Raw genomic sequence first — 22,612 nt, forward strand, 5'->3', positions numbered from 1 at the left:
ACTAGAAGTATTTAAATTATAATAATTGTTAATTGTTTTACTTCTATTATATACTATTGTTACCCTTTTTTTTTTTTTTAAAGTTTTATTGATTTTTTTTCAATTAAATTTCTTCTTGGCTTTATAATATTTATTGTTTTTATGTTATTACATAACAATTCCTTTACTACCAACACATGTTTAGTTTGTATTTAGTTTGTTGAATGTTTATTGTTATAGCGTATAGATTATGATAACTCGACTATTTGTGACTATATTTTGTATTCTGTATGACTGTATTTCTGTAAAGTGTATGACACTGGCATATACAATATACCAGATCCAATCTCAGGACTTTTGGGGCTCGGCTAAGTATACAATTAAGTGGCCTAAAATTGAAGATCACACATTTTAAAAGTTTTAGAAAATATTGTATTAATTTGTTATATTTTAGATTCTGAGCGATGAATGTATTTATTTTGTTTGTTTTTTGTGTCTGTACCTAAAAAGTAATAGAAAAAATGATTCAATCTAGGACAAACAAGATTAATATTAACATTTATTATAATATTGTCATGCTATAAAAATTACACTAATTCAAGTTGAACTAGCATTGTTGGTAAACGTAGCTTGTTTTAAACTTTTATAGTTAACATGGCTATGAATCAACAAATTTTGAAATTTTAACCACGGATTAATTCATTAAGATATAATGGACTGGCATCCAAACAATTTCGGTGGACCTCAAATGTCTCATAACGAAGTAATGTCATATGTAGACATTAAAATATTACCTATCAAACAGGGATCGAAACCATTTCAAATGTTAACGGTTACGGTGTCGGTTTTTCAAATTTTTTGGTTTTGGTTACGGTTTCAAAAAAGATTTTTCAAATTTATCGGTATAAAATTTAACGGTTTTTGAAAATTTTCTGTTTTAGTTTTTGAAAATTTTGATTTTATTTTCCTGTATCTAATAACTATATTTTTATTATCAATTAACTATTAAGGGCTGAGCCTAAAGACCTAAAATATTTACAATTTGTATAATATTAGTGTAGGTACATACACTATAGCAAATTTACGTTCAGCAGAACTAATTTCGTGTTTCTAACTTTAATATGTTGTAACTACTTTTGCATACAACATAATATGGTATTATGGTTCAAATCATTATTCGATTACATTAATATTTAATTGTAATTTACAATAACATCACACTATATTATAGTATAATAAATCTTTTATTATGTGATTAATGCTTATGATATTTGAACAAAATATTAGTTTAAATGGATACTAAAAAAGCGTAATGGACTATTGAAAATATTGTTATTTAAAAAGGCTTACTGTTAACATTCAAATACACATTATACGATTTGGAACACACATTTGTTATTCAGAGGACACTCTGAGAAGTCTGATGATAATGACGTAAGCGATTGATGACTGAGGGACAGACGCGGATCAGCCGAATACGAAACAATTTTTAAAAAAAATTAATAAATAATAATATTTGACACAAATACTTTAAATATAGCAAAACAACAATATAATGCAGACGTGCATAGCCCGATAGTCGCATAGTGGCGAACAAAATAACAATTATTGTAATATTTATATTAAATTTTGAATCAATAACTCCTATAGTAATAATATTATAAAATATAAATAGAATAATATTCGTATTACTTCTTAATATTTCGTTATATTACAGTTATAGGCTTATAGCATCGGGATTCAAACAAAATATTTTCTTCGCATAAAAATACTAGTTTTAACTAGAATTATAAATTATATAGAAAATTAACTTTATACAATTTGAAGAAACCGATATTAGTTTTAAATAATTTTAATTGGTTTTAACAACGGTTTTTCAACTCTATGGTTTCGGTTTGGGTTTTGTACTTTTTTAAACTGTTTTCTTTTTTAAGATTTTAGGTTTCAGTTACGGGTTTTTTAAAACTTTTAGTTTTGGTTCCGATTACGGTGTTCGAATATGAAAAAACCGTGCTAACATTTTGTCACGTAAATAATTGGTCCAAGCCGGGGAGGTTCTCAGACAGGGATTTTGAGATTATTATTATTTTTTTTTTTGCTTATAAATAGTTGCAATTGGTTTTAATAGTAATAATTATTATTATTACTGCGATAAGTCTGTATTTTAGTACAGAATGTATCGAGTTCGAACCATGGTTTCGGTGGATCAATTGTTTGCACGCACAGCGTGTTACACCCAAAGAAGTTGAACTATCACAAAAACCTAGCAAAGCATTGTCGTGTCAGTTAGTTCTATAATATACAGTAAGTATAAGTGTATAACTGTATAAGTGTCCCGCGAGGATTTACCCATTGTGATATCTCCTGAGATAATAAATATATCATAAAGGTATAAGAAAAAAATATTTAGCTCTTGTAAATTAGGTATTTCAGTTAAAAGTATTAATTCATATTATACTAAAATTTAGAGGACCATAGTTACCTAAAATTGATCATTTTACTGTCAAAATGTTCAGTAAAAAAGCTTTACCAGAATCCATAAAAAAATATAGTGATTACCATATGAAAAAATAAAGTCGATTTTATTATTGGTACAAATACGTGTTTAAAAATTTTGAAAATATTATAAAAAAATTGCCTATTAAAAATAAAGAAACTGCACGTTTTTTTTTTTGTTTTAACGAAATTCCATATCATCGATCCATAATTGTTGAAAAAAAAGCCATGTACAATTACATCCTGTATATTTTTTGTATAGTGAAAAATTATACAATAATATAAAGTCGTTAATATATAATGATACAATTATTTTGAAGTTTAAGTTGAAAGGGGGCCCACTAAGTGACACGTGTATGGTGTACCCGGGGCCCGATTGATCTTTAATCCTGGCTTGGGATTATGTTATAATATGAAATGCGACCATTGTGCACGGTAGAAAAACCTACATTAAAAAAATAATAAGTTCTTCATAAAATGTAACAACACTGTGGCACCGTGTAAACAAACATTAAAATCACATACCTACCTATTTATAGAGATAAAATAAAAAATATAAATTATATAATATGTACAACCGCTGACATGTTATTATAGAGCTGTAACAATAAAAGCTATATGGGCTAAGCCGCCCGAACTTTTTTTAGCCCCCACCCCTGTTATTATTCCTAAAATCCTATACTCCCGCCAATGGTATAGCTACATTTATAAATTTTAATTTAAAATATCGTTTTATTTTTTTATATAAACTATATTAAAATATCATTTGTATGTGATGACTCATCACTGATGACGGTGCAGTGTATGGCGTATCATGTCGTGTAGTTTTTACTACATACTGCATAAAAGTTGTCACGAACCTACTTTCATCTAAATTCTAAACGAATTGTACGGTTAATATTTTTTAAATAATCTATCTTAAAAAAAAAAACGATCATTTCATGCGAAACCTTTTGCAATGCGTGAATATTCAAGTTCCTCGAAATTTAAATGCCAGACCTTCATAAAAAATATTTGTGGAATTATATTAATTTTTTTCTTTATATCTTGAAAGATAAACTTATACTACCTATATTTTCAAACCTTAGGTATAAAAAAAATTGAATATTTTAGGAATTTTTAACTACAAAATAATTTGCAAATTTTCACGTTTTTGACAAAATAGGTATGTTGTTAAATTTCTAAATGCAAACGCTTATAAAAATAATTCTGTAGATTTTCAGCCCATATTTTTTATTAAATCCAGTATAAACTTCTTATAACGAACCTTGTACTAGATTTTCAAGCTTTTTTTATCGACATTTATATACATTTATTATTATTATTATATGTTATCGTGATCGTATCCATGGTGAATTATTTCATACGTTTCCCTCCGTCAAATTCTATTGTCTTTTTATTTTTTACCGTTTTATTATTACTTGTTCATAATTATTTGTTCCTATGTATACAGCATGCTTAAATTAAAATCAAGATTTTTACGCGTTCAGTACCTGTATTTAAGCAAATTTATTTTTTTTAATCTTGAAATTGGATTTTTCATTGATTGTGAGTACCTAGACAGTTTGTGCCCATAATATCTTTACGCGCCTACCTATTCTTACTACCTAATAACTAATAAGTACAGTAAAACCTCGATTGTCCGAACTTCCGTTATACAATCATCCGAACTGCAATTATTTACGTACCAAATGCGTTGTCGACTTGTAGCGCACTAGGCCACTAGTGCTCGTACACGTAATCAAGTAGGTACCATTATATTATAATATAAATTATAATAATTGATGGTCGTCATTTAATAATTGCAGTGTTCTATATTAATAATAATAATAATATTATAAATTAATAAATAATGTTTTTCGTGATATGTACGAAAATATTACATACATTTTATAATTTAATATATCATATTATTTATATATTTATATGTAGCTACTACCTACATATTATAAATATAGTAGGTATTAGACGCCTAGTATTAAAAAGATTTCCAGGATTCGTTCCTTCGAGTTTCCGAACTAGGTGCTGTCCACTATATCGGATAATCGAGGTTCTACTGTAATCGTTTCAATTAGTTAAATTCGTTCCTATATAATTATTTGTGCTTATACTAAACCAATTACATTTTTATTAGTTGAAACATGTTTTTACATTCAATTAAACTTAAATTAAATGTCAAATAAAATTATATTGAATCTAGGCAGTTTTAAAATGTACCTAAGATATAATACATAATACAGATCATAAGCGAAATTAGAACATTTTATTACAACTGTCCAAAATATAAATATTAATTACAAGATAAGTTTTAAATTTTAAATCCTATCAAGTCAGTATAGGTAGGTATGTTATCCATTCAGTATTAGGTCGATTCCATGGCCTGAAGACTGGCGTGACCCGTAGTTTCGCCTATGATACAGATTACCGATTAAACTAGGTAGATTCTTATTATTTTGAACTTCTATTCTTCAACCAGTAAATTGCATTATAGTTATATTAGGCGTATCCGCGTATAACCTTATCTGCTATCTATATAAACGTGTAATGAATGATGAGTTAGTTTTTCAACCACAATAGGTTGCTATAGCGGCTAGGGTGGCTTACACATGCATTTCGTTTTGGCTCAAGAAAATTGAATAAATTGTAATATTATTTAATTTATTATTTGTTACTGTTACTGTAAGGTACTTTTTATTAGGTACCTATTATCAAATGTACAACAAAAGACAATTTCATTATGTCTGTAGCATAGAGACTCAAAAAATCAAAAACTCCTCAACTAAGTATCGATTTTTAAGTTTCAGAGATTGTTCTTCAAGATATCAGGAAAGTTTAGAAAGTTGCTGTGTGCATTTTTGAACCGCATTCGAAAATACACCAAGTGTTACATCCAATTAACACTGGTCGGATTTCCTATCTTGGTTGAATTAGTTCACAATGCGAGGTACCAATGCCGATGAGGTCTGTGAACTGAGGTAGATACTTACACTAAAAGCACTAATCGAGGTACATCAATATAGTGCCGTATTTTATGTTTTTTCATTTTTATTTTGGTGAATTCGTGTTATACAGATAATAGATAATAGTATAAGTTTTATTTTTTTTTTAACTATCTATATTTGACACCTATCATTTATTAAACTAGCCAAATATTTTTTAAGTTAAACTTCAATTGTAATGAGACCCTGTGGCACCTACAAAATATGTTACCTACTTATTCAATATTTACCTAATCTAAATTATAATAAAAATAAATATTAATCTTATTAGGCATGAATTCTTATGCTAATTCTAGCTATAAGTTATAACTAAAGACCGGATTTATATTCTCTTAAAATACCTTAAATATGATGCTAATATTCTCGAAAAAATCTTAAAATATTCTCATTATATTCTCTTAAAAATTTAAAAAATATGCTAAAATATGCAAAATATACAAAAAAAAAGCAAAAATATGCAAAAATAATCAATAAACATCATTATATTTACTTTAATATGCATTTAAAAATTTTTTTTTTTTTAACTTTATATATTAATAGTGAGTTAATTATTAGGTATTTAAAGTTTCGTATTCTAATGGAATATTATTGCACTTTAGTAAGAGTTGGAAATGATAAAATAAAAAATTGTAAATGTTCAAAAAAATTTTTTCTGGGTACCGTAATATTAAAATTAAAAATAAATAAAAATTTTTTCTCACAATTTACGAAATATTCCAAAATATGCTAAATGAGTTAAATATTCTCTAACCCATAAAATATTCTCAAATATGCAAAAAAAACTCCACATTTTTTACTCTCACCCTAACCTAACCTAACCCAGTAACGATATGTAAAAACATATAAATCTGGTCTTTAGTTATAACCAACATTTTAATATTGGAACTCAGGTTGTACTCATTGGCAAAAATCACAGGGTGCTAAGGGTGTGCTTAACTATTTATTTTATGATATTCTTTATAACACAATTTTTTTTTGGTTTGTCCTTGATGTCATGAAACTTTATTATATGTAAGTTTCACTGTATACAGTGGCGTAAAAATTCTTAAAATGCAAAAAAAAGTTTTAAATTGAGTTTGTTTGTACCTAATTCAAACTTTATGTTAAGTTAGTTAATAGTTATGTTTTACAATAATCCAAAAACAATACATTTTCATATAAATTCACAGCCCTACATATTATTGATTTAAATCTTTTATGTATTTTATTTTATTAATAGAGATATCAAATGTTACAGATATAAGGATGAGTATCATTATATAAGGAATGTGAGGGACAAGGCGCCTCGCGGCTTTACTTCTTTTAAAATGTCTTAAAAACCCTTCTATTATGTTAGGGTGATTTGTGCCTATAGTTTTACTAGTAATTTACATTTATGCATATTCATTTATGTTTTTCGGGTTATCTAAAAATCCTTAAAAATAGGTACCATCTCTAATTAGTACTTAATATAATAATAAATTACTATCAATTATTAATTACCTACCTTTTTTTTGTAGTGTAGTGGAGCCTGATTTATAGAAACCAGAACGCCTAAGCCATGTATACATTTTTATTCAGTTAAATCTAACCTAGACCCGAAACTTTCAAATAGGCACCTACTATATTTATAAATATATACATCATGCATATGTATATCATAAATAACATTGTAAGAACTAAGAAATGAGATTGTAATTTTAATAAACATTGACGACTCATAACAAAATATAGGTAGGTAAAGAAGAAACAATTTATCTACAATTATTGAAATTTAAGTTGAATGTCTAAACAAAAACGAATTGTACTATCAAGTAAAATTCCAAAGTAAAGTAAACATTACCAGAATTATTAAGTACAGGTAATTTATGACTGAATCAGTTTTATTTTTTAAATATAGTTAACATGTATTAGAACATGTAATTTTTCAATAATTATGCAATGGTGAATAAAAAAATGTTGTGTGTTCGTGTGTACTTTTGTAAAAGTTTTAATGACTAAATCTTGTACTTTGGAATGAATATTTTTAAAACATTTTTTAGTCAATGTATCAAGAACTATTTAATAAAACTCAATAATTACCTTTTTATTGATTGTTATGAACGTATTTGGTTACTAAGCTAAGTCTGGTAAATGTTGAACTCTAAAATGTAAGTACCTATCTATTATGTAAGGCCTTTTATAGTTCTACATATAAGTACTTTTTAATTATTTCATGATCTTTAAATTTTTTTAAAACTTATATTTATATGGAATGCAGTATAGATAGATAATATCTACAATAAATTATGGTAATTGTTTAATTCAATAATTTGAAGATAAATATTAATTTACACTTGAATTGTATTTATATTAATTGGTTTTCTATAAATGAGAATAGCTGATACAACAGTGTTCTATAGGTACTTATTTTTGAAAACAATTTTAAAGAATTCCAAAGGATATTTTCCTTTTAAATAATTTGGACTATGGCCTCTCTTTAATGTCATTCTATAAATGATAGAGTATATAGAGGTACTCATATAGTCATATATGTCGAAGTATCTTAACATTGTGCCAAGTACCTACTATACACAATACACATGCCAGTATCTAACTACTGACCTCATTTGTCTAAAATACATCCAACCTAGCTTATTCTCCTCTCTTGCTCCATAATATATTTTAAAATTAATGTATTTATATTTACTGTGATGTTTAATTGTATATAATATTATAACTTCATTTTATGTCCTGATATATTTTTATTAAACATACTTACCTGATGCTTTAATTTTTTTTTTTAATAATTTATCATTTTAACAGACAAATCTTAATTGTTTTGTAATAATATACAAGTTAATAGAAAATGAACAATAAATCATACTCAATATTAACTAAAGAGACGGTAAATAACTCTGAAGATGACGAAACAGAACCAGAAATTTTTTTTTGCCCAGCTTGCAATGTACATATGAATAAAATATATCAATTTCGACCACTGTTATACCACTTTATTCACCAACAACATAAATCATTTTCATCAGATGGGATTGAAGAATGGTGGAGTCCTATGGATCAATTACAAATTCTTCGTACCAACTTACATCGAGTAAAGGATCATAGTTCAGAAATATTTCTAAAATTAAATCCTTATCTGATTTTGGATACTGATCCTACATTGGATAATTTAAACTACTTAAATACATTATCCAGATCTCCTCATTCATTAGGTAAGTAATATATACTAAGATAAGAAATTATTAATTAGCCTATCTAAAGTAAAATTTTTTATTATTGTTAATATTCTGCCAAATGTAGAAACCAACCCGGAAAATTATTTTTGCCCCTCATGCAATGTACATATGAATATAATAAAAATATCTCAACCACTTGATACCCACCAACAACATAATGTATTTTCGTTAGATGTGATTAAAGAACAGTGGTATCCTATAGATCGTTTACAAACTTTCCGTACCAATTTATATCAAACAATGGATCATAGTTCAGAAAGACTTCTGAAATTAAGTCCCTATCCAATTTTGAGTACTGATCCTACATTGGACAATTTAAACTACTCAAATACATCGTCCACACCTCTTAATTCATTAGGTAAGTAGAACAAGTTTTTTTTAACTAGTTTATTAAAAAGTTCTTATTTAAAATCAAAATTGATATTATTGTTTAATAACTGGCCAAATGTTTTGCAATCTACAAAATAGAAGAGATTACAAATAAAAAATTTTCAAAATTAATAAATTAATTAGAAACTAACTACATAATAAAAATGTAAAATTCTAATTTGTTTAAGGAAATAAAAAAAAAGATAATACAACACAATCTATACATGAAATAGAACAGAATGATAGACGCAATGATATTTTTCAATATCATAGTAATTCAAGACAATGGGGAGAAAAGGAGAATGATGTACATCAAGAGGAGTTGAAAATTATTGATCAATTTAATTATACATCAATTAAAAACAATAATATGCACATAAGACAATCTCCTGTGCATTGCCAGCGTAAGGTAAGTATTGCAGTAAAAATAGTTTTTTTATTTATCTGTATTTTAAATTATTTAAAATACATTTTACTTTAGATATTACCAACAGTTCTTCCTAAGCATCTTATTTCTATAAATTGTATGAAGAACATAGGATGCTCATCTTTAACCGCACATAATCATTTGAATAATAATTCAAATCTAAAGAATAAAGATCTCATAAACATTCCAAATCAGAAAACGCTTGTCAACCATGTACGATTAGATACACTTTTGCCTATAGAATCAAAAGAAACTTTTAAATCAATAAAAAATATTGAAGACACTCCTAAGGTGAATGAATCATTACTGATTACTAAGGAAGACAAAACAATTCCAATACCAGAATTAATACTTAATAGTGAAAAATCAAAATCAAAATTATCTGACAAAAATAATAAAACATTAACTTCTAAAACTAAAAGGAGAACAGATAATATAAATAACACATCTATGTTTCCTGCTAAGTAAGAATAAAATAAAATATTTTATTTTTAAATCTAGGTAATTATTAAATTATTTTATTTCAGCTCATTAAAAACACACATAGACTTCACATCTGAAAGTAAATATTAACTACAACTTGTCATAATACAATGTATTTGTTTAAATTATATTTATATACTGTTTCTATAATAGATGCTCGAAAAATCTTACAATCTACAATTGTAAAAACTCTTAACAAGAGTATACAACAAGATTTTATGACTGATGAACAAAATAAATTAGCTTTAGACAATTTATTATCGGGTAGGTAATATATGTTTCAAATAGGAATTTAGTGAAACAAAAATGTATAATAATGATAATTTTCAATTCAAAATAACTTACAGGTACTCAAAAACAAACAGATCATTTTGAATATCATTCAGCTCTAAGACCTAGTTTATTTTCTAATATGCCACCATACATAAGATTTTCTTCACACAATATTAAAAGTAGGTAACAATCTTTTTAAATTATATTTAATTCTATAAAAATTATTAATTTTTCAATAATTATTATTACAGGTGAAACATTTCCATTACCTTTGCAAAAGTTATTAAAATGGAAACTAAGTTCCATAACTCCAATTGTTGTACGCCAAACTATCCAAAATAGTGGTTTTAAACTTGTTAAAAGTGAGCATAGTTTAGTTCAAAAAGCAACTAATCCTTTTATCACAACTAATCAATCAAATCCAAATGCCATTTCCTTACAAAATCACTGTGGTGTTACACCTATTGTTGATGCTTTCTGTGGTGTAGCTCCTCCACCAAATGTATTAATGATGTGACATTGATCACGTGAGTGTACTTGTACTTTTTTCCTTTTACTTTATATTAGTAGGTATTAAATAAATGTTTATAATAAAAATTAATGTTTGTTTTTACTATTATTATTTTTAAGAATCTAATGATTGGATTGGAACTTGGGGTAAACATATGAAATCATTATGTTTCAAAACACTTTGGCAACAGCAAAAACTTAACCATTTTCCGGGTACTTTTCAAATTGGTCGCAAAGATAGGTTGTGGAAAAACTTGAATAGATTAATGATGAAATATGGTAATGAACATTTTGGTTTTATTCCCAAATCATATATATTACCTCAAGAAGCTAAAATTTTACGACAAGTTTGGGAGAAAAATGATGAAGATAAATGGATTGTTAAACCAGTATTGTTTTTGAAATTGTTCCTTAAAATAATGATCAAACTAAAATCTTGAATTAATTTACAGCCAGCATCTGCTAGAGGAACTGGAATTCGTGTTATATCAAAATGGGATCAAATACCAAAGAAAATACCTTTAGTTGTTCAAAGGTACATTGATAATCCATATTTAATCAATGACACCAAATTTGATTTAAGACTTTACATACTCATCACTTCAATCAATCCACTTCGTATATATTTTTATGATAACGGTCTTGTACGATTTGCTTCAGGTATAATATATATTTATGTTATATACTTATAAATGATTTAAAATTGAAATTATCACTTATTTATTAATAATATTTCAGTTAAGTATTCATCTGATCTTACCACTATATGTGATCGATATATGCATTTGACAAACTACAGTATTAACAGACTTAGTAGTCAGTTTACTGAAAATGAAGATGCGGATGCATGTCAAGGTCATAAATGGTAAATAAATTATATTTTATGTATTTGTTTTAGATTTAATGTTAGGTTTTGTATTTAAAAAAATGTAATGATTATTGATTGATTACATTAACTTAGGTCATTACGATCATTATGGACGTATATGGAGAAAGAACGCAAGATTGACGTAAAAAAGTTGTGGGCAAGCTTAGAAGATCTAGTTGTAAAAACTCTCATTAGTGGTGAATCACCTATAAGTGAAATGTGTAGTACAAATCTGGGTAATAGATATAACGCATACGAGTTATTTGGAATAGATGTTTTGTTCGATGAATATCTTAAACCTTGGATATTAGAGGTAAATTTAAAATGAAATGTTTGTAAAATTGAATTATGAATGGTATTATTGCATAATACTAGGTCAATATATCTCCTTCATTACATTCATCTTCTCCGCTTGACTTGGCTGTCAAAGGACCGTTAGTCAAAGACCTAATGAATATGGTTGGTTATCATATCCCAAACAAAATGTCTCGCAGTACACATGTGAGTTATATAATTAATTATTATATTTTATTAATCTACATTTTTTTAAATTTTTTTTTTTTAATTAATATATTTGTGTAGAATACTTTACTCAAAATGTTAGGAGTCAAATCACCATTATGTTATGACAAAAGATTATATACATTCAATTTATCTGCTAAAGAAAAAGAAAAACAAGAATATTATACAAATGTTGAATCCAGAATAGAAGTACTAAATTATTAACTACAATTTATTAAAAGTATCAATTACTGTAAACTTTCAATTTTTTTTATAGTATATTGATAGCATATTAAATGATCTATTACCAGATGATATTCGGCATCTTATTGTATATGAAGATGAACTTACACAAGTTGGCTCGTATGTGTTTCATTAATATATATTTTTTCTACATTTATAACTTAATATGACAACAACTTACTACCAAGGTTTTATGATTTTAGATTTAAAAAAGTATTTCCAACCACCACATCTTTTAAATATCATCAATACTTTGATGGCTCCAGATATTACAATATGCTTTTTGATGCATGGGAATGCAAATATAGTAACAACAGAAGAGAAGGTAAAAACTATTATTAAAAACTAGATAAATATACTAATTTATTTCAAAAGTATAAAAAGTATAAAAAGAATACGATAATAATTTTATTTTCAAGGTATTACTGTGCTAGAAAAGTTATGTCAGTTAAAATTTCACTTGGAAGTGCCAGACATTGACGAAGAACAATCAAAAGTAACATATTAAATTATTAAGATATAACTATGATCAATTTAATTTTTATGGCAAAAATTAACTCAACGTTTTTATGAGTTGTGTAAATTATTTTAAAAATAAATATTTATAATTATTTAAATTTATTAAAAAATAAGAACTTATCAGTTCACTTGCCTATTAACAAAATATGCACATAACAAGTCTTCAAATTTGTTACTAATTTTAAATTTAACGCACTTGAATTAATGTTGTGCTTGTGTTAGTTTTAGTATTAATAACAAATATGTACAGTGTTTAAAATACACAATATACTGCAAATGACGAGGTGAATTTCTTGTATTTCCTGAGTTTTAGATGATAAATATCATATAATATAAAATAGATACCAAACTTATACCTATTTTATATCTTAAACTATTATATTGGATCTAACCTAATTTATATTTTTTTTAATAGATTTAGTTATTTAACTGATTTATAATTTAACTCATCCATTACAGTGACACCTCTAGAGTCTAGACACCAACAGTACAGCAAAGCAAACAAATATTTTAAAATACCTAGTTTTAATAATTTTATTGTAAACATAGGTTTAGGAACTATATATTAAATGTTGAATCTTTGACTCAGAAAGAATTGTTTGGATACATATTCCCAGAAATTATTTGTCTAAATTATAGGTGATGTTAGACAGTATCAATGTATCACTGATTTACATATTATAAATAATAGGTGACATTGATTATAATATATTAGGTACCTGGTACCTATTAATAATATATAATCAATAATAATACATAATATTGTATACATGTAATATTATCTATCAGTTCTATCATAATATGTATCTAACGTGCAGTAGTGTGGGGAACTAAAAATTTTCCAGAGGCAAGTTACAAAATATACCCCAAGTGTTAATGCATAATAATGTATTAATATAATATAATGAATTATATTTTGGATCGTTATTAACTACCTATTGAGTATATTATATTACATTTACTTGGGGACCCACCCCTCTATTTAAGAAAAATCTCAGAGGAAAGGCCTCTGAAATTACTGTTCACCATGCCACTAGTAACGTGGTCAGGTTCCGATAAGGTAAGATGAATTTATTATAAATACTGAACTTAATATTTTTTATTTTCTCATGTTTTTGTAAAATGTGGGGTAGGTATCCTTTTAAATGTAATTTATTAAATAACTTTTTTTTTTTCATTTTCTATATTCTATTAATTATATATTATTTTCTTATTAAGATAAATGTTGACGTCTAGTTGAGGGGCTAAACTTTTTTTCTCTTATATTATGTTTCTTTCATTCTATAGAAGTATAGACCTGTAGTGTTAAATACTTAAATTTCGTATTTAGTTATTTTACATTATCATAAACCATCATTGTAATAGTCAAATTCTGAAATATTTTGCTATTATTTTTCGATGATTGACAATAATAATAAATTAATAAAGCTGTGTGGTTTATTGATCCACAAAAATTTTTCTAAAATAACAATAATATTAATAAATGCTTGACTATTTTATATTATACTTAATTATTTCTTAAACTAATTTTACATAAATATTTTGACTCCTCGTGCAGTCCGTCCCGGGGCACTGCACAGAAAATTGCCTATATATAACTCCTTAAAATCGGTTGGTTTCAAATCCCCAGATTATAATATTTTTTTATAAATAGCTGTTATTACACAATACTACTCAACTTCAACCGGGTTAAAACTAATTTATCTTTCTATAGTTTTCAGTTTTGTTTCAGTTGAAATATATAATGTAAACATAATTACAATGATCCGTTTTATAATTGTCCACTTCTTATTTCTGGATATATTTTTGATATAAACAAAACACATTGAAGACAAAGTCAACGAATGCCGATGTAAATCCAACATCGATAATATTGATATTTGTTTTTATGTGCAAACATAACTTTACATAAACAAATTTGTCCAGCATTAAGAAATCAAATCACAAAAGTTACCATTGTAATAATTACTAATTGTGTTCATAAGTAGGTATTTGATTTTAAGGTTTGTTTTTTTTTTAAATATACTTTTAAACAATTTTATATGCTACATATCTGTTAAGTATAATAATAATATAATCTGTAACTAATGACAACCATTTAAATTTTAAATAAACAAAATAATGTTAAATTTTCTTAAGCCAAACTGTATAGCAGCCTATAGGGGTCAAAAAAATAAGCTATCACGCGCCTTTAGAGTCTTAATAGGAATTTATTGATAGGTATTATAACTTTTATTGAAGATGATCCATTAATTTTCAAGTATTTAGAGAAAAAATAAAGAAACATTACATTTTATCAGGCGAAGGGTAGCTCTTCTATCCGTCAGTTTGAAGCAATTTGTTATTGCTATCTCATCCGAAAATACTCGACTAATTTTCATGAAATTGAGAATATATAATATTATTTATTATATTCATTATTATTTGAAGGATGTATAAATAAATAGATTAAGTTTGGGGTTTATAGATTACATTGCTTAGCAACAAAATAATTTTGAGTTATAGGTATCGTAAGTATTAACATTTTTAAATTATACATTTTAAAATACTAACATTGTATTAAAATGATAGGTTTATTATTTACAACAGTGTTGGAAGGAACGGATTCCTGAAACGAAGTCCTTTTTATAAAAAAAAAGATGGGAAAATAAACGAGTAATTTTTTTTAAGGAAAAATTACAACATTTTTCGTTTCTTTCTAGTTCCAATAATTTACACAGATATGTAAATAATTGAAATTAAGATATATATTTTTTTAATGTGTATCATGTATATTGCCAATAATTAATTATTTATAACAATAAACAATACATTCGACATACGTCGGCCAACAATTTAATTTTGAAGAAAATCTTAAAATAGAATTATAAAATATACATACCTACTTGCAGTGGCGTATTTAGGGGGGGGGGGGGGCAATTGTACCGGGGCGCCAAATTCTGAGTCCTCAAAGGAGCGTCGTCGCTTGATGTTAAATTGTTTTCAAAGTGAAGTTATAACAAAAAAAAATCAATTTTTTTTATTTTATTGAATTTGTTGAGAAATTATATTTCTGATGCCTGTAACTTTCTTATTATATCTTTAACATTTCTATACATATTTCTATATAAAAATTATTGTAAAAAATACGAGCTAAAACCTACCAACCTCAGTGGCGTAATTTTGTATTTTTATAGAGGGGATCGAATAAATTAGGTAAATTGCAACATGAAATGCGTCTTGAAACATTTTAAACAAGACGTAATCTAGCTATATTATAAAGGGTTTTTTCAAAATCATGGATACATTTTAAATTAATCTGGTTTTTTTATAGAATTTCTAATTTGAAATTTCTATATAGCATCTCTGCAGCGTCTATATATTTAATAAAAAAACTATAAATATTAATATTATTAGCGTGACAAAATTTTCTAGTGCTTATACAATATTATATTTGCTTAAAATTATAAAAATGATCGTTATGTTGTTTTACCAATTATCAGCCCAATAATTAGACTAATCTTACAATCACACAGGGGTAGATTCCCACCTTGCTCCCCCTCAAATTACGCCACTAAACTTTCGTAGATTGTCGATTGATAATGTTTATTATATAAGTGTTCAGCGTCCGTTTTCAAAAATGCTCAGAAGATAAATCAATTCGAATTTAATACTTTATTATAGTCGAAACCATTAAAGTTGAGTGAATGTGACAAAAAATATAAATAAAATACAAATATATAGGAGAAGATGTTGACCATCACATTTAGGTACCTAAGTTAAATTAAAAATTGGTCTCGGCTACTATAATGCTTTGTAGGTAGTATGGGTAATAATAATAAAATTAAGAAAATATGATAAAATATATTTTATTTATAGCAGTTGGATTTGTAGTTTAATTTTTTGCACAAACAATTGATTATTCATGACACAGTAAGGTAGGTATTACCAATGGTAAACATGTCACCTACACTCAAATCGAATTTGTATTCAACAGTTAATTAGACGTTTAACATTATTTAATAGGTAGGTACCCTATTCACCTGAAATAATAAGTACAAAACGTAAATACAATCCATATAAATGTGTTCAACCACGACAGTACAATAGATATAATTAAAAGTGCCGATGTATTAATCACAGAATCGCGTGGATTGGTCTTGTGTCGGTGGATCAGTTCATATGTCACCTGTCGCGATGGCGGTTGTAAGTAGTCCATGAAATCGTAAATGGTCCCACAAGACATACGGTTTGTTATCAACTCTACCATGTTTCCGGAAACCTATAAATAGTTGAAAAAACGTTTACCTACTGATTGTTAAACTAATGAGGAGATTCTATAACGGAAAACGCTCGAGATTATAGGTAACAGTTATAATTTTAAATAAAATCAGTACCTATAGCTAATTTTAATTAATAAACTATGGTTAGGTAAAACTTAAAATCATAGAAAAGTAAGTAAAGTTAAGTATTTATTGTAATAAATAACTAGAGGGTCCGACTTGCGTTAAAAAGCGGAAAGCGGAAAAAGAATGAACAGACTCAACCACGGTAGCCGGTAGGTATAATTGGTTATAGGAACTGATGATACGAAACGCTGGATCACGGGGTTTGCAATGTTTGCAAACGTTTACTTCATTGTTTAGCCAACAGACAGTCCGAATTTCTGTGTTATCAAACGTTTCCAACGCTTACCGCTATAGAATTTCCTCATAGTTACTATAGTTGGGCAGGTACCGAGGTACAAACTAATAACCTATCTAAACAATAAAAAATATAAATAAAAAATATTAGGTACCATCAAATAACTTTTCACTCGATGCACGTACTGCAGACAGGTCGATATATATCCGTTGCTCAGTACGATCGATGCAATAAACATATTTAACGCCATGGCAGCGAGAATAATTGCAAGGCAAATCGTTAAGCCATTTATCTGTATCTGTGGACTAAAACATTTGGATTCAGAGGGGCGTGACTGCGCGAGGCCCGTGGCCGATAGAAAGTGTTAAAATAATTATTTTCCCTGGAAATGTAATTATTTCTTCGATTGAGTCTCGCGCTTCTATTATTTTTCGACTCAAGCGCACTGCGGTCGGTCCAAGTCTGGCAAATAAATAATATTTTTTTAATTCAGTTAAATCAAAAAATAAAATACAATTAAATTTACATTTTGAATAATTCTTAGATAATATATTATCGAGTTAACAATACAAAAAAAATGTTTAGCGTATGTAGGGGGAAGTGTGGTAAGTTGACGAACATAAGGATCGATTCATATTTAAATTATTAAATAATCGACCAAAAATCTTGAAACTTTATATTTGTATTACCTTAAATATCAAGAATACCTTGTAATATTTTCAGCCTTAATATATAAGGGTTTATTACTTATACATTTTTAAAAAAAAAATTGAAATTTTCAAATCTGAATTTGTATTCTTACCTCTATACCTGGGGTAAGTTGACAGGTGTATATTTTCCATAAATAAATCAATGAAATATAGAATAAATATTAAGAATATTATATTTTAATCTATGATAATATTCAACATATTATAATAAATTACTCAAAGTAAATGAATGAATATTATTTTTAATTAAATTAAATTTAAAGAATTTTTTTAATTATTTAATTTAATTTAAATTATTTTAATAAATTGTGTGTACAATGGAAATTGAAACTCACAACATAATACAAATTATTATTTAATTAAATAATAATGATTAAACAAATTCAAATGAGTCAATAACTTTTATTCAGTCAAAATTCAAAATTAACATCATATAATATCATCATCTTGCCCCACATATATTTTTTTAACGTTTTAATTATTAATCATATTTATCCAAAATATATTCAAAATATAGCCTAAAACATGTACTTTCTAAAGTATATAATCGACTAAGTCATTTTAATTATGGTAGGTACTTCGGAACTTCGGATATTCTTACAGTAAATGTACCAACAATGGTTAGGTTAGAGAAGGTTTAAAAAAGAAACGTTGATAAAATATTTAATACCTATCAGAATAACCTTGGTATTGAGAAATAAGTAGTTTATAACATCATGTGTGTAATCGGTTACTACTTAGTACTTAGTATTTAGTAATATCCATTGATATCATAATTTGTTAAGAAATATAATCAATTAGTTATCAATGTAATCAATTAGTCATCTTACTCGTCTCGTCAACTTACCACACTATCCTATATATTGTTCCAACCAAAATTTAAAAACCGATTTTTATTTTAACTTTTATAGGTATAAATACATATTTTAGCAAAAACAAATTTTCGATTTATGTATGATAACATTTTTGTTGATGAGTAAAAAACATTAAAATTGAGTACAATGTTCCTCATAATAGTTGCAACATGTTACTTTAGGTAACAAAAGCCGTCAAGGTTACTTAAATATGTTAATTATTTTTCGGTGATCCGTACAAATGTACAATGATAAAATAATGTGAAAAATAAAATATAATAACAGTTATAATATACGAACAATAACAATATAAGTACATTACTTAAGATTACGACTACGTAGGTATTGTATAACTTAAATATACGTCGTAACTCGTAAGATATCGTGGAAAATCAAACCGTATAGTTTTGACTTTTGACGGAAAAAGGTATCCACCAATTTATAATTTGGCGCGAAAAGGGAAAGGTATAAAAAAAAATTTGGTAAAACGGACACACACATGCGGGTGCCGCGTCCACTCAAGTTTAATGCTGGGTCGCATAAACAAATTATAAAATTTAATGGTTCACTAAAAATTTAATGGACCAATCGTGGGCCACTAAATCTTTTTTAATGGACCATTAAGCTCACTATTGATTCGTTAAATGTTTTGTGCGACCCGACATTACAAAAAAAAATTATAAATTAATAATACATAATAACTATTAGTGTATAGGTGTACCTGGTGCGGCCGGTGGTGCCGTCCTCGGGTCTGGTCTCGGCCACTGTCCTGACTGGCCGGTGGTGCTGGTGCCGGCCGCGGCTGTGGCCCGCGCACAGTAGCAACCTGCAGCCGTAGTATACGCTCGTGTAGGCCGCGAGCCCGGCGGACGCCAGCAGCGAGTACGCGACGTACTGGCACGCGAACCGGTCGCCACCCACGAAACCGCCGCCCGCGAAGCTCGTGCCGAACAGCAGGCACTTGCAGTCGCGCGCCTGCACGCAGTCGGCGTCCAGCTCGTAGTACCAGTACGACCACACGGACAGGAAACAGCACGCCGCCGCGGTGGACGCGACCAACGCGCCGCCGCTCAGCGTCAGCCGGACCAGCGTTCCGCCGCCGGTTTTCATGGCGGCCGGCTGTTATCTGGATGAAAAAAAGATGACAATCCGTTGATCAGCGATGCTCGAAATGATGATCCTCTGAAAATTCACTGAATATAATATTATAATAATATCCCCTCGAAATGCTCTCTTGTTGTTACCTATTATTTTATTTTTTTTTAATGATTTGAGTGAGAGAGAGTTTTTTTTTTTTTTACAATGTTTTAGACTTAGGTACATTTTGAACCAGTGCCATATTTGAGGGGGTGTGGAAACAGCTAGGGGCTCCCCCCGAAAAAATGTCACAGGTATGCCACTGTTTTTAATTAGGCACATTATATTATCACACTATTACGATGATTCTTCCCAATATTTAGAACTCTTCACGATATGCAATCAATTTACAAAAGCTTTATTTTTTTATCATACTATACGCTTCGAAGTCTAAAATATATTTTTGGTCGTAAATTATGGGTACTGTTCTTAGACATATTACTATTATTAAAATCATACATGATACATCACTGCATCTTAGACTACGGTCTACCTATAGCCTTTACATAATATTCTATAACTTATAACTTATTATTATTTTTATTAATAATTTATTTATTTTAATAATGATTATAATATTAATTTTAACTAGCACCTACCTAAGAAATAGGCGCAATAAGAAATTTTAGCAATTTCGAACGTTTACTATATTATGTATTTAAGTATTAATTTAGCTATTTTATGCTTAGTATCTTTTTAGTCGTTGCTGTTTTGGTCTATCTCATATTGTATATTGCGACAAATATGACAACGTGTATAGACACAATATTGTACAAATATAGGGAATTAAATGAACCGAGTAACTGACTAGTTAACAATTCTTTGCATATATTATTTTTGCTTTTAATCTATGGTAATCGCGATACAATTTTATATACTATTGAATTCCAATAACTATTTTAATAACAACCTTTCTCCAGTGGTTCATAAACTGAGAAATATTTTCGTAATGCATTTTAACAAAACAACATATTATATACCTAGCCACCGAGGTATTGATTGTCATGCATTGTTCCTTAAGTTAAGCTATTTCCTTTCCTAAAAAAAAAAATAAATACTGATAAATGTCTGATAACTGACAAGTCCCCGCTCTGTTGTCCCTATACGCGATGATATATAATATAACGTAATAATATAATATAATAAATATTCGAGTGAAAAAGCGATAATTTTTGTTTGAATTTTATTTTGATGATACTTTTACAGTTTTACACTAAACCTGCAAGATATAATGCTACGAATAAAATTTAATTATGTTTTTATTAACTCCCAAACCGGGCCAAACTATACATATTATAGGTATACCTACTAGCTATCACATAATAGTATAATACATTACATTATTATATTTATTATTACCTGCAGAAATGCGTTCGTATATAGACTGATCTTACGATTAGGTAAACGAAAAGCCGTGTATTACGGATATATAATATTATAGTATAATTATATTCAGGTAACTTGGAAATATTCTATTCGAACCAGTTGGGCGCGTACTGCTGCGAACTTCTTGGAACTTTAATGTTTTGACGTATCCCTACGATATCAATATTTACGGATGTACTTGAGCGATGGTATCTAGTAACTATACCTACACCTATGGAAGCGGTTGCGTCGGCACAGAGCGATGAATTATTATTATTATTATCTCGTTACCACTGCATATTCGTCACAATATTACAACGACATTATACGGTATTATACGGCCCAGCTGCAGAGATAATACGATTTTAGAGTTTTAGACAGTGGTAGCAAGCATACACCATTATTTGTTTTCTTATACGCTATTATAAGATAATAATATTATGCGCGTATATAGAGCCCGCGGCACATGTATATAGGTAGACAGTGAGATATGATACTATTTTTCACGCCGACGGATGTTTGTTTTTCGTCCGTGTGCATATAGAGTCATAGAGATTATTATAAGGCGTACTTGTAGCTATATTATGTCGACCGTTATCGATCGGGTCTACCTATATACGTCCTACAATCGTATAATGCGTCATCCGAGCGTGGTGGGTGTAAACGGTTAGCTAAATATAATAATTATATAATCATTTGTCGAGGTGTCGGTGCGAACATTTTTTGGGTCATTTAAAATATTTATCAATACATACGAAACAAAAATACCGATGAAGTGTATACAAAAAAAACGACTTGAATTTTGATTAAAAACTTCACGTGCATTATTTGTGCGGTATTCGCTCACTAATGTAAGAGGTACGCATATATTATGTACCTGCACGTATGCGAGGACTGAGAATAAATTTTTTTCACACACATTTAAGTATAGCACACAAACACGTGGGGGCTTCAGCCTTTTTTTAAAGTAAAGATGATCATGAATATATTTTTAACCTCCACGTACTACACGTTGTGCAGTAGCTTTGTTTTAATTGTATT

General features: G+C 27.8%; 2 protein-coding genes across 7 annotated transcripts; one reads left to right on the forward strand and one right to left on the reverse strand.

Moving 5' to 3' along the window:
• The first annotated feature begins 8,090 nt into the window (after positions 1-8,090).
• Positions 8,091-13,384, forward strand: LOC132934886 (tubulin monoglutamylase TTLL4-like). 3 transcript variants are annotated; one of them, XM_061001287.1, is made up of 18 exons: positions 8,091-8,665; positions 8,754-9,047; positions 9,247-9,467; positions 9,540-9,949; positions 10,013-10,047; positions 10,122-10,232; positions 10,316-10,420; positions 10,493-10,603; positions 10,872-11,140; positions 11,204-11,411; positions 11,490-11,616; positions 11,713-11,932; positions 11,995-12,120; positions 12,202-12,330; positions 12,398-12,483; positions 12,567-12,688; positions 12,783-12,859; positions 13,342-13,384. In XM_061001287.1, exons 1-18 carry the CDS (start codon positions 8,302-8,304, stop codon positions 13,342-13,344), a joined length of 3,018 nt encoding a protein of 1,005 aa, XP_060857270.1. In that variant the 5' UTR covers positions 8,091-8,301; the 3' UTR covers positions 13,345-13,384. The 3 variants fall into 3 exon arrangements, with proteins under 3 accessions (XP_060857270.1, XP_060857269.1, XP_060857271.1); XM_061001286.1 differs by lacking the exon at positions 13,342-13,384 and having other exon boundaries at positions 12,783-13,328; XM_061001288.1 differs by lacking the exon at positions 13,342-13,384 and having other exon boundaries at positions 8,862-9,047; positions 12,783-13,328.
• A 3,330-nt stretch (positions 13,385-16,714) lies between these two features.
• On the reverse strand, positions 16,715-21,833 carry LOC132937035 (uncharacterized). Of its 4 annotated transcripts, none has more exons than XM_061003865.1 (4): positions 21,566-21,822; positions 19,791-20,262; positions 17,660-17,810; positions 16,715-17,143 (listed from the first exon to the last, which is right to left on the reverse strand). In XM_061003865.1, the coding sequence occupies exons 2-4, from the start codon at positions 20,177-20,179 to the stop codon at positions 16,901-16,903; spliced, it is 783 nt and encodes a 260-aa protein (XP_060859848.1). In that variant the 5' UTR covers positions 20,180-20,262; positions 21,566-21,822; the 3' UTR covers positions 16,715-16,900. The 4 variants fall into 4 exon arrangements, with proteins under 4 accessions (XP_060859848.1, XP_060859847.1, XP_060859846.1 ...); XM_061003864.1 differs by having other exon boundaries at positions 19,791-20,195; positions 21,566-21,821; XM_061003863.1 differs by having other exon boundaries at positions 19,791-20,251; positions 21,566-21,821.
• Between the last annotated feature and the right edge of the window lie 779 nt (positions 21,834-22,612).

The sequence above is a fragment of the Metopolophium dirhodum genome, chromosome 1 (genome assembly GCF_019925205.1).
Source record: "Metopolophium dirhodum isolate CAU chromosome 1, ASM1992520v1, whole genome shotgun sequence".
In the NCBI taxonomy this organism is placed as follows: domain Eukaryota; kingdom Metazoa; phylum Arthropoda; class Insecta; order Hemiptera; family Aphididae; genus Metopolophium; species Metopolophium dirhodum.

Bases quoted from the DNA above. Each gene is read 5' to 3' on its own strand.
- LOC132934886 (XM_061001286.1), top strand. From the start codon at position 8,302: ATGAACAATAAATCATACTCAATATTAACTAAAGAGACGGTAAATAAC. The intron at 10,233-10,315 runs GTAGGTAATATA...AATAACTTACAG, and splicing joins TTTAGACAATTTATTATCGG to GTACTCAAAAACAAACAGAT. The intron at 11,933-11,994 runs GTAAATTTAAAA...GCATAATACTAG, and splicing joins TTAAACCTTGGATATTAGAG to GTCAATATATCTCCTTCATT.
- LOC132937035 (XM_061003865.1), bottom strand. From the start codon at position 20,179: ATGAAAACCGGCGGCGGAACGCTGGTCCGGCTGACGCTGAGCGGCGGC. The intron at 17,811-19,790 runs GTACACCTATAC...CAAATGTTTTAG, and splicing joins GGCACCACCGGCCGCACCAG to TCCACAGATACAGATAAATG. The intron at 17,144-17,659 runs GTACCTAATATT...AACTATTTATAG, and splicing joins GAGTGAAAAGTTATTTGATG to GTTTCCGGAAACATGGTAGA.